Raw genomic sequence first — 13,312 nt, forward strand, 5'->3', positions numbered from 1 at the left:
CTTGAAAAAGGTAATCAGGGTGCTCAAGGTATGCCAGTTCAAAATGGAGACCCTAGATCAGTGATAGCAGCCTTCAGGAAAGGAGAGTTCCTCACCTCCCTGGCAGAGGCCTATCAACATATACCCATCAGGCAGGCTCATTGGAAATATATGTAAGATTTGCAGCCTTTGATAGACATTTCCAGTTCCAAACCTTACCCTTTGTTTTGGCCACAGCACCATGGACCTTCACAAAAGTGATGGCAGTGGTGACAGCCTCCTTAAGAAAGGAAGGTATTGCAGTGCATCCATACCTGGACAACTGGTTGATCAGGGTCGCATCAAGAGAGGAGAACAAGAGTTTCACTCTGCGAGTAAGAGACAGCCTTGAGACATTGGGCTGAATGAGACAAAGAGCTAGCTGCTGCTATCCCAGGTGATGGTGTACCTGGGAGTTTTGTTTAACACCGGGCTGGGGAAGGTGTTTATGATCAAGACTGAGCCGAGAAGTTTAGGACACAAGTAGGAAAATTATGGATAAGCAGAAGGCCAAGGGCAAAGGAACACCTGCAGGTATTGAGCTCTATGACTACAGCGATAGAGGTAGTGCCCTGGGCAAGGGCATATATATGCGCTATCTGCAGAGGGCACTGCTCTCCCGCTGGAATCCCTCAGCTGAAGGTACCAGGAAAAGCTTAGATTTCCAGAGACAGTCTACATTGGTGGCTGGACGCAAGTTATTAGCAGGGATGAATCTGACACCTCCTGTATGGACCATGTTGGTGACAGATGCCAGACTGAACTGTTTGGAGGGCCCACTGCAAAGGGCAGGTGGTACAAGGTGAATTGACAGAAAGAGAAGCTTCCTTGTTGAAGAACCTATTGGAGGTAAGAGTGATAAGGTTGGCACTTGAGGAATTGTATCCAAGAGTAAGGGCCACATCAATAAAGGTGCTATCAGACAGCATGCCAGCAGTGGCAAATGTGAACAAGCAAAGTGGTCCCAGACATCTCTGATTACAGAGGGAAGCAGCAAGGCTGATGACCAGGGCAAAAAGGACCTCAAAGAATTATCAGCAAAAGGCAGAAAGAGAAGTCAAGAGGGATGAATGCACTGGTACGGCTATGGATGGAGGGTCAGCTTCTAAATATCTACCCCTCATGGCCATTGATAACGCAGAGTAGCAGACCACTGGGGTTGGGTCATCCTGGTGGTGCCAGATTAGCCCAGAAGAGCCGAGACCTAGTGCAGACCTAGTGAAGTTAAGCAAGGGCAGAAAAATGAGGCTGGGAACAACCAGAGGTTTGCTAAGGCAGGTCCCAGTAGAGGTGGAAGCCCCCAGCCAGTACTATCTTATAGTCTGGCTCTTGAAAAGAGGAACTTAATAAGAAAAGGCTATTTGGAGGCAGTGCCCTCTGCTTTGCTGAAGTCAAGACAATGCTCCACATACCAGGGCTATGGCAGAGTCTAGAAGGTTTTGAGAAATGGTACAAACAAGAGACCTGGACATGAACAGGGCACGGGTAAAGCAGATTCTACAATTTATGCAGGAGGGCCTGGAGAAAGAGCTAATTCTTACTTCACTTAAAGTACAGGTAGCATCACTAACATTTTACAGGGGTCCAGCGGAAGGAGTTTTGCTGGGGTCTCACCTGGATATTGCACACTTCTTAAGAGCAATAAAGCATGTTTGCCCACAAGTAGCAGATAGTGCTGACTTAGGATTTGAATGTGGTATTGAAAGCCGTATCAAAGGCTCCATTTGAACTCCTGAAGAGGGCAACAATCAAGGATCTAACATTAAAGACAGTGTGTTTAGTAGCGGTGTGCTCAGCCAAAAGGATCTCAGAGATCCAAGCCCTATTACATAGAGATTCCTACTGGACATTTCACAAGGATGGGTAACTATGCACCCAGTGTCATCTTTTACCAAAGGTAGTACCAGAATTCCATGTTAACCATGAGATTAACCTGACAGCCTTTGGGAAAACCAAAAGTGGAAGGGAGCTTAACAAGTTCCATTCTCTGGCCATCTGAAAGTCTCTGTCTATTACTGAGTTTATTCTCCAGATTTTCTCCAGATATTCTCCAGATTTCTCCTGATTCACATTTTTCATTTGACTTTGTATCCTCAGAAATAAAGTATGTTATTTTATGTCCCTGCCCTCTCCTGTTTGTAGATAAGAATCTCTGTATGCTGAAACTTCTCTGGTTTCACATTGTCTCAAAGCTAAAAATTTTATTTCAGACCTTTTATTTTTTGTAATCGAGTAAGTTCAACTTGGATCCTGGGATGGCAATTTCTCACTAAACACTTTGCATTCAGTAGGTCTCAACCTTGAGATCAAATGAGGATTTTTTTTTTTACTGGCTTTTTTTTTTTTTTATTTCTTTGTGCTTTCTCCAATTGCTCCTCCTTGTTTATCTTATGTACCATGTAGATGTTTCTTCTTTTGTCTTGCTTTATTGAATTTCTATTGGTTCTCTTATAAGTATTGTTTCTTTATTGGCTGCTGTTGATCATGAAATGTTTGGTATATTATTTGATTTAAAAGTACTAGCTTTCAGATGCTTAAATGATTTGCCCTATGGAGCAAGTTTTTGAAGCATTTATGTAGCATATTTGCCAAGATAATTTTATGGTAATTTTATAGTCTCATGTTGAGCTGGAGGGTTTTCTGTTTTGACTGATGTATTTTTGATTTTCAGATTATTGGCCTTTCTCATGGAGTGGTAGCGAAACATGGTTTATGTCGGGGGAGAGCCATTCAAGGTTTACCGTTTGAAAGCTCAGCAGATTTGGCAGGCAGTAAATACTTTGATATTGCCTGCTACTATGGACAGCCCCTTGATTTATTTTCACATGTCCATGCATTTTAATGGAGTGTACATTTCACATTCCTAGCAAACTGAGATCAGAATCTGGTAGTAACATCTTGTGTAAAATGTCCACCTTCAACAAGGATCCCAGATGTGCAGGCAGAGGACAAGCCAGCAGTGGTGATGGGCTAAGTGACATGCCACCTTTTGTGTAGGGTCATTCATCAAAATGTGTCATGGTGTTAATGCCCGCGATAATGCCATAACGCATGCCATAGTAACGCTCTCGCATTACGCAAATGCAAATTTTTCATAGGGGCGGGATTGGGGAGGGCTTTGGGTGGGATTAATTAAAATGAAGAGCATTTTCACATTGTGCGATAGCGTAATGCACAGTTTTAACATCAGAAATAACTACACCTTTTTTCCTGGTGTTAAGCTGTGCGGAATGCCTGTAGGCAATTTACGATAAAGATTGCAAATTGTATTTCAGACATTTCTGGGCTTGGGAGAGGAGGGGAGAGAGAGAGGCCTTCACAGTATTCAGCTATTTATATCACTATAGGAGGGCCAGCTAATAACTCAAGGTGAGGTGTTGGTGGTGATTTAGGGTTTAGGGGCTAGTTTTTACATTCAGAGTGAGATGTACGAACAGCACAGTGCACCTCAGTGAAGATTTGACATAATTTGGAGTGAGGAAAGTCTCACAAACATGAGATTTCTACAATGTTTTCTTGTTCTAACTTGATAGTACCCTGTTATAGAGTCCTATAGTGATACAAATAGTTGACTACTAGGCAGGCCTAATAAAGAATCTCAATCTCTCTCTCTCCCTCTCTCTTTCCCTCCCTCTCTCTCTCTTTGACATTTCCTTCCTCTCTTATGTGCAATCAACAGCTCTCATGTGGTTATTGCAATCCTGATATAAAGGCAATTGGGGCAAATTTTGGGAAGCTGCTTTAGTGGCAAGATATACAGGTACTTTTGGAGGTATAAAACGTTTAGCAATTTTTTTTAAAGAGAAACTACCTGAAAAATTGCTAAAAGTTATATAGATGCAAAAGTACACGTGTACTGCATCATCTGTTATAGCTGCAGATGGGCTATGTGCCAGAAAATAATGAATATATTTGAAAGTTGAATGTGCACACATACTTGCTACCCCCTCCTCTCAACACATGCCACAATTGGATAGAGAAGATAAGAAAAAGAAAGGGTGGGCCCACGGAATATTTTAATATCAGAAGATTTGTAAACCTGTGTTACTACTAAATAAGATTGGAGCTTTTCTAAACTGGAAATTTTGCCCATGCTACTCTTAACTAGTAGACCTATCTGGAAATAGCACAATACGTGCCTTTTGCTACCAACTTTACATTTTATCAAAGTGATTTAAATTACAGATAAGGAGAAAGCATACTGTACTATGCTACTTACATTTCAGATGTTCATACCAAAACACTTTCATAAAAATGTGTTGCCATCTTCAGGAATCTTGCTTCTAATCTCCTGAAAATGTGTTAGGCTGGGATACCCTACTGTTTTTAAATATTATTGCTCAGCAGTTCCCAGATCTACTACCAACTTTTCCAGGTAGCACAATAAGATGAAAAAGCCCATGAAATTGTATTGCTATTTAATATGAAATCATACCTGAATATTATTTTGACAGTGGAAGTTATAGGATATGTGGTGCTAAAAATTCAGGGATGTAGTCAAGTATTGTTAAATATCATGTATACATATTTTTACAAGAAAAATCTCTTGTTTTGCCTGACTAATATGGCATAGAACAGTAGAGCCCCATCCCCAACCTCTTGGGCACTAAAAAAGAAAAGTTAGTTTAATTTATAATCAGATGTTAATTGCATGCCTTTCCATCAAATATTTAGGATAAATTATTTATAAGTAAACAGTAATTCAAGTTAACATAATAGCAGGGCTTGAAATTTGAGATGATCCTATACTCTGTTGTGAACAAGTGTATTCTGTCTGAAACCACTGGAATAAAAGGTCCATGTATATCTACTGCTTATATAAAAAGCTGGGCTTTAGTAAAATCTAAGATTTTACTTTAGAAATCTATCTCAGAAATTCTATGGTCAGGTAGTGAGAGTCTTTCCTGATATCGTAAAATCCACTCAGGAGAGAAGAAAAAAGTTCCTGAGTATGAGAAGTGAGGTGGTAACAAGGGGAGCAAAATTTAATTTGCGTTACCCTTGTAAATGCATAGTTGTTTATCAGAATACTAAATATGTTTTTGTGGAGCCAACATATCTCCGAGAGTATCTAAATTCACACTCCTAATTATGCCCCAGGGGGGATAGGCCAATTTAGAATAACAGCGGGATTACACATATTCCTGTAGAATTTTCCTTAAATCTGCCTCAATATAAGCTTGTTCTCCCTCATTTATCTTATGATATTCAGAGTAGTAATTTCTGTTCTTGTGAACAAGATATGTTGTTGTTCTGTTTTAAATTTGTTAAGACATGAGAGAAGTATATCTTTTCTTGGGAGCAAGATATAATTCTATTTTGTTTGTATTTTGAATTTTTTGTTCTTTCTCTGTATTTTTCTTAACATTGTTTATGATGTTAACAGTTATTGAAAAATTCAATAAAATTTCAAATAAAAAAAAAAAAAGCTGGGCTTTGCAGACCATCTTCAGAATGCACACATTGATTAAAGTCACTTTGTAAAACTGAAACTTTAAGATTGCCTATGGCTATTTCTGTGACTTACAGATGATATATGCTCTGGGACTGGCTTGAGGGACTACAATTCCCAGCAGCTTCTCTGCTCCTCTCTTTCTTAAATAAAAAAATAGAAAGCCACACATTAGGAAACATAATTATTTAGAAAGTGGTGAAACCCTCATAAATGAGCCAAGGGTATCACTCTTTTTTTTGTATAAGGAGCTTTATCGATAAAGCGTTCACTTATTATGGTAAGCCAATATGTTCATATGTTGCCAAAGAAACCATATACCCAATCTAAAATATAATCACTGGGTTCTCCACTTTCCTACCCTTAACGCTACCTCTCCAATTTAAATGCATCAGTGCCATAAGTGGAAAGAAATGATAAGTGTATTTTGCTATTTCTGTATCAAGAAATACAGAAATAGCAAAATAACATCATTTAAATTGGAGAGGTGGCGTTAAGGGTAGGAAAGTGGAGAACCCAGTGATTATATTTTAGAGTGGGTATATGGTCACTTTGGTAACATATGAAGATCTTGGCTTACCATAATAAGTAAACACTTTATCGATAAAGCTCCTTATACAAAAAAAAAAAGAGTGATACCCTTAGCTCATTTATGAGGGTTTCTCCACTTTCTAAATAATGTTTCCTAATGAGTGGTTTTTGATTTTTTGATGTTTGTTAATACCACATGGTAATCAGTTTTTCATACATTTCCTCTCTTTCTTAAGGCAGTGATACCTCTTTTCTTTGCTTCTCTTTCTCATCTTTATAGCAATTTCTCTTTCTCTGGCTAATTACACTCTTCTCATCTCTGGACTGTTTCTGTCTTGTGAGATACTCACTCACACCCGCAAAATTAGATTAGTTCTTTTATTGATATATTCAGCTGCTTTTCTAATAAAAAATCAAAGCGGTATGCAAACAAAAATATTAACACACATAACTGAATATGATCAAAATACAAAAAACAAATAAGAACATCATACAAAACAGTCCCACATATTCATGAGATCATGAATTCAATACAAATATAAAGCCAATATTAAATTAAAAGTAAGCTGAAATTTGCTAACTAGAAAATTATTTAACTTTCTGAAAAAGTGAAAGCTTTCCTGTTTGAACAAGTATTTCTATGTGCTTTACTAATTTCTGATTATTGTACCTTGATGTATGAATTTTCTTGTTATGTGTTCTTTTCACTGTTTTATTTGTAATGTTGACCCCACTGCGACAAGCTTTTTGGATCTGCGGGATATAAATACCTTCAAATAAATTAATAAATAAGTGGACAAATCGGTATTGGGTAGACTGGATGAGCCATTCTGGTCTTTGCCTTTTTATTATAATGTTATTAAGTGATCTAACTGAAATAAGCACAAGAATGGCTCTGGAAAGAAACAAAAGATACCATAATGGAACAGCAGAATGGAGGAAATGTAAGGGGAAAAGCAGAATCATTGTAGATACTGCCAAGTTAGGAAAAATAGAAAAAGGCATCTTATTTAGACCTTTTCTTACCACTACAATCTTGTGTATAACTATTCTGCCTATCAGGGCCAATCTTCCCCATTATGAACCTCACTAGCAGTTCATATTTGCTATTGAATCGTGGTGAATTCAGGCTGCCTTCTAGCCACATTCAGTGAGTAATAATACAGTAGGGACATCTTACATAGTTATTATGACGAGTTATTATTAAAATTTCTTTTCAGAAAATCAAACATGGAAATAGAAATGAGTTCTAAATAGATTATGTGGTTATTGTCTTTGCTTTGTGTTAGAAATAAATCTCAAACATTAGTGGAGACTTGAAAACACTAGTATAGTTTAATATTTCTGTCAAACATTTTCTTTTATGAGCAGCTTAAAAATCAAGTTTGCAGAATTATATTAAGTCCATCAGTCTTCAATTTTCCTTCTTAATAGATATTTACTTCTTGAATCAGTACATGGGGTAACAATGCCAGGAGAAAGCCAACTGAGAGCAAGTAATGAAAATATCACCACATCTAATTGCATTAGCACAATGTGTCCTTTTAAATTATAATTGTCTCTGACCAGAATGCAAACCTTTAACCAAGCATCCTTCCATTATGATGGCCTATCAATTATTGCCAGCTTGTTGATTGCAGATCACCGTCATGTAAAGCAGTTCTGGAAAGAATAACAATTGTCGGCATATTTCAGATCATCCCAGGGGAAACTATGAATAGATCAAGTATGATATCCTTTTTAATCTCCTAGTTACCATCTCTGTAGACTTCATTGTTTCTTCTTTTGTTCTATATTTCATCATCTTTGAACTTTATTGTACTATTTTATTATCCTTGAAAATATGCATCTAAATAATACCATTGTAAGTTTGCATGTTTAAGTAGGACTTCAAATGGCGGTGCCATAAAGTGACATTTCCACAAATGCTTTCCTTCAAGATGTCATTAAGGTGTAGAGAATCCACCCTGGAGACAGTGAAAATGCATGTGAGGGAGGAGGGGGAAAATGGCTTAGGGCCTGTGGTTCCTAGGGAGTGGTGCCTCTTAAGTGCATGCCTGCAGATAAAGGTATGTGTCAAGTGAAGGTATATGGGATCATTTAGAATTCTGTTGCACATCACATTTTTGTTTTCTTCATTATGGGAGGTGTCAAGATTCGCAGCAAGCGGCTCTGCCATGCAAGCCGCTGCACTCATCCACAACATCGCTCAGACTACGCAGGCCCTAGACCTTCTGGCAGCTCCTACACTGCTTCCCAATACCATGAACCTGCTTCTCCCCGTGGTATCCCTAAGCATGCATGCACGGTGCACAGTGCTTCTTAAAGGGCCCACGGTGCCCTTGGATGATATCAGCAGTTCTGCCCTATATACAAACTCCCCGGACTTCCCTGCCTTGGCTTAGTAATGGGTCTTTTGCCTTGCTTTCCAGCCTTGCCTTGTCCAGCCTTACCTTCCAGTTTGCCTGTTTAGATATGCCTGTTCAGCCTTGCCTTCAGCAACTTTGTCTTGTCCAGCCTTACCTCATCCAGCCTTGCTTTGTCCTATTTGTTTCCATGTGTCTTCATCCACCCTTGGGCTGACTCTCTGGATCTTGATCTCTTGCTTGGATATGACCACAATTGCCTGCTATCTGGACCTGACCTCTTGTGTGGACTTGACCACAATTGCCTGTTGCCTGGACCTGACCATTCTTGCGAATTGCCTGACCCAACTTGGCCTGTCTCCAACTCCATTAGTCTGCTGCCTGCCCTGACTCTAGTATGCTTCTGGACTTTAAGTTATTCACCACCAGTCCTGCTGGCCACCAGACCCCAAGGTCTCAACCTGAGTGGGAGGAAGCTGTTAAAGGTGAAGCTCCAGACTATCATGCTACAGGGCAAGTTCACCAGCTGCCACGCAGGCCTCATGCGTTTGCCCTCAAGGCTGCGTCAACTACGCCGGAGCACAAAGGGCTCACACACCCGCTCCCTTCACAGGATGCTTGTCATATACATATGGCCTTCAAGGTTTATCTATAGGCATGCTGTATTAAACTAAAATGATATATATGTATGGTGCTATTGTAATATGTTATAAACAGCTAATCTCATCATAGTAAAAAACACCTCTATCAGCTTATATATGCTGGATGATCTCAACAATAATGTTTCCAGCAATCATTTACATCAGAGGTTTCAACTCTTTCAGGAAATATATGTTCCTTTCAATTGATATATGTTTCTGGGAACTTTACAGACCACTTGCGATCTTACATCTCTCCACTTAATGTTTGAGTTCCTTCATCTCCTTAAGTGCCTCTTCAATGCTATTAAAAGTAGCCAGAACTTTCCTTCAGATCTGCTGTTTGGTAGCCTTATCTCTGTTTATACAGTGCTTCCCCTAGAATTGTGAAAAATGTGAGATCATTTCATAGACCAATACATTTATTTCATTGAGATAAGTGGGGGAAAGGGGAGCCATAGGTCAGCCGGCACCATTGCGAATATTGATGCCAGTGGGCTAGGAACAACTGGACATAGTTCAAGCCCTTGAGACCTTCAGGACTCTTCATAGGGTAAGGAAGCTCTTAAGAAGGGAGAACCTTAAAGTTCAGAGGAAGAAGGGTTTGATGCTCCATTAAACCTTGGGATTGGGTTGACTTTGGAGACTGGGTTGTCTGCCTTTTGGCGTAGGGTGGGGAAAGGGGCCTTTACATTCAGGGCTACAGTCCTAGTAAAGATGAAGCATGGAAGAGCTAGGAACCCGCATTCCCACAACTTGTAAGGCATGTACATTACTGCCATGCTTTGGCAGGTATGTTACCACTATACCTAGGCTGCAGCAAAACATATTACCAGTGTGATTGTGGGATTTACTTAGAACTTAACACCCTTTAATAAATCCCACATTTGCCTCAGGTTACTAACTCATATTAAAAACACACATTACAGTGCATCTTTAATGCTCTTTAATAGATGTCCCTCAGTCTACATTTTGTAATCTGAAAGAGAATCATTGTAACATTAAATTTTCAGGATTCTCATGTTTTGATATTATTTATAGTGACTTTCTTCCTCATTGGATACAACAATCTGAGCCTCTGTTTCAAATTTGTGGTTGTTCTCTATTGCCAGGAACTTCCTCTTCTGTGCTGTGAATTTATTTAGACTAAAAAAAAATCACAAAATTATTTCCATTCCACAGTACAGATGCCCATACCTTGACTTTTTTCAGCAACTCCCATAATTTACTGTATCTCAAGATATGAATCAATATTGGTCTAAAATATTTTCACTTATTGATGGTAATAGAAGGCACTCTTTGCTCCCTTTCAAACTCAAAGTTCTTCATAAATAAATTTTCAATAGCTTTGGTAGAACTGCTGCCATAAATTTTACTGAAGCATCATCTTCCATTCCATCTGGACTTCCCAAAATTGCTTCTTTGATTCCTATTATTTGTATCTTTGAAGCCTCTTTTCAGTTCTTTATTTGATTTATATTCCACTTTTTGGCACTTCAAAGCAGATTCCACTCAGGTAGGTTAGATAGTTCCCTATCCCCAGAGGTCAAGGTATTTTCCTATAGACACAGAATGGGAGTAAAGCAGGCAGTAAGCTTGTACCTGAGGCAACAGTGACTTACCCAAGGTTACAAGGAACAACAGTGGGATTTGAACTCTTGTTTCCTAGACCTAGAGCATACTGATTCAACCACTAGGCTACTCCTATAGACATAACATAATATCTTCTAATAAGAAAAACATTTTCTCCAGTTCACCCACTCTTACAATAAAGAGAATTGTGCTGCAAGGGAAGCCACCTCCATTTTATTTTCTTTAGTTGTACCATGATTTTCTGTCATTTGTATTTTCAGCGTTTGCAGTTTCCTTGCCAGCAGTCATGATTGAAGGTCCTGTTTGGATCTTTTTTAAAACTTTTTTTTTTAATTTAAAGTTAAATAGATGGACATGGATTAGTAACAACAGAAATCAATAATTCAAATACATTTTTTTTTGTTCTGAACAGAATAAACCATAGAGTACTATCCACATCTAGGCATGTTAAAGACAGGTAATCAACTTCTACCTCTATGGTTGCAAAATGGATCAGCTGCCCAACTGCCCATCAAAAAGCTTCCCTGCTTAAGATATATTTACTAATTTCAAATCACAACTAGTCACTTAAGAACAAAACTAGTCTCAAGGATTTGACGATTAAAAGGTGAATTTTCAAACATTGTGCACTTAAAAATTAGCAGTTACATGCGTAAAATAGCATATACATGAGTTAATATACATGAGAATATGCTATTTCAGTGTTAGGATTTGTGAGTATGTGGGCCCTTTGGCCGAGGTGAGAGATGGTACCGCCCAGGGGAGGAGCCCACTGAGCCTCATTGTCGGCAGGTGAGGTCTCGGCTGCGGGATGGTATACAGCAGAAGTAGAGAAGGAGAAGGAGAAGGAGAGAGAGAGAGGGTGACCCCAGGAGGCGGGCCACGGAGTGACAGCACAGGTGCTGATGTCAGACTCAGCATGGGATAACTGGAGTCAGGAAATAGGTGTGGCACTACCCGAGGAGTGGGGGTGCCGAGCAAAAGTATAGTCACTGAAGTTACAAGGGGTCTGTAGACATGGTACACAAGAGGGTTCCTCGGTGGGGGGGTCACAGTAGTGGTCCGCAAAGCGGGGTACACCAGCGAGGGTTCCTCTAAGTTATCACAGCACTGTCCGCAGAGCGGGGTTGACCGGCAAGGTTCTTCTAGCGATATCACAGCGAAGGTCCACAGAGCGGGGTAGACCCGGAGAGGGCTCCTCTAGCGATATCACAGCAATGGTCCGCAAAGCGGGGTACACTGGAGAGGATTCCGACTTAGATATCACAGCAGTGGTCCACAGTGTGGTTACTCACAGTGACTGAAGACAAAGGAGTAGTTCCATAGAAAGCCTCGGGAAGCGAGGCAGGCAGGAGTTGGGCAAAGGCCCTCCGAGGAGCGGATAGCTGAGAAACAAGGAAGGGCCCCCAAGGAGTGGGTACCCGTAGTCTCACACCACGGAAGCAGGAACCGTAACAAGTACTGAAGCGAAAGTAGGTGGATTCAGCAAGATGAACTAGTTGCCAAGTCGTCGGCTGTCTGGGCCAGCGGGTTTAAGTATCCAAGGTAAGTGATGTCATCTGAGGGGGACGGCCCCAAGGTTCCCGCCATGATGTAGTTAAAGCAGGCCTGGGAGCGCATGCACGCGTGCCTAGGGGACCCCAAGGGTAAGATGGCGGTCAGCAGGGTCCATGCTGCTCAGGTGGGCCCGGGAATGGAGGCAGGAAGGCTGGTGGTAGCTGGCAGAGGCTGTGAGTTCGCCCAACGGAGCCAAGGCAGAGAAAAAGGAGGTGAGCAACAGAGTCACAGTCATCTGTGGCCGCGGAGTGTAACATTTAGAAACCTCATAGCATATACGTGAGTTAATATATGTGAGTATATGCTATTTTAGAAACCTCATAGCTTACATGTGAGTTAATATACGTGAGTATATGCTATTTTAGAAACCTCATAGCTTATATGTGAGTTAATATATGTGAGTATATGCTATTTTAGGAACCTCATAGCATACATGTGAGTTAATATACGTGAGTATATGCTATTTTAGAAACCTCATAGCTTATATGTGAGTTAATATATGTGAGTATATGCTATTTTAGGAACCTCAAGATACACACATAAATTAGGATCTCCAAGTAAATTTGCATGTGTTAAAAAGGGGTGGGCTAGGAGCATTCTGGGGCAGGGCCAACATTTACGCAAGTAAGTTGTTATTTTATAAGCAATTTATGCATGTGAATTTGGCAGCTTGCTCCCATATATTAACTCCTGCTCAATATCTGGAGTAAGTGATAAAAAGTGAAATACAGATTAGGTGGGGGCGCTGGGTGAAATGGGTGGGGGGAGGGGTACTTCAGACTGAAGAGCCAGAAGGCTCTCAATGACCTGCAGATGGACTATGCAAATTGATAGACTAACTTGGTAACACTGGTAATTTCATTGCTGCATGCATTTCAGAAACTCTCCTGATTTACATGTGTAAAAGCCAACTTATGGAGGTAAATGTGTCTAATTTATTTGTATTAAATCTACTCGCGTATCACTTTAAAATTAGATGTAAAAATACGTGGGTATTCCAGTTGCGCACATTTATCCAGCTAAATTCTGATTTATCAGGCTAATCAGCGACTTTGCTGTACTTAGCCAGATAAATTCCAAATTATCCAACTAAGTAGCTGCACTTATCTAGATAAGTACCAATTTATCTGGCTAAGTAGTAGCAAAGCCGCTATTTA

The 13,312-nt window shown here is 40.0% G+C and overlaps 1 protein-coding gene across 3 annotated transcripts in view; it reads right to left on the minus strand.

Annotated features, from left to right (window-relative positions):
* GUCY1A2 (guanylate cyclase 1 soluble subunit alpha 2) overlaps positions 1 to 13,312 on the minus strand; it is a 549,703-nt gene that overhangs the window by 33,499 nt on the left and 502,892 nt on the right. The window contains exon 8 of one of the 3 annotated variants that reach the window (XM_029602442.1): positions 7,401 to 7,663. The exons of the other annotated variants lie outside the window; for them this stretch is intronic. Coding sequence (XP_029458302.1) covers positions 7,618 to 7,663 — 46 coding nt within the window. The 3' untranslated portion in view covers positions 7,401 to 7,617. Of the gene's footprint in view, positions 1 to 7,400; positions 7,664 to 13,312 lie in introns of those variants that run through there. 3 annotated transcript variants of the gene reach the window in all.

Source organism: Rhinatrema bivittatum, chromosome 5, assembly GCF_901001135.1.
Source record: "Rhinatrema bivittatum chromosome 5, aRhiBiv1.1, whole genome shotgun sequence".
NCBI classification, from domain to species: Eukaryota; Metazoa; Chordata; class Amphibia; order Gymnophiona; family Rhinatrematidae; genus Rhinatrema; species Rhinatrema bivittatum.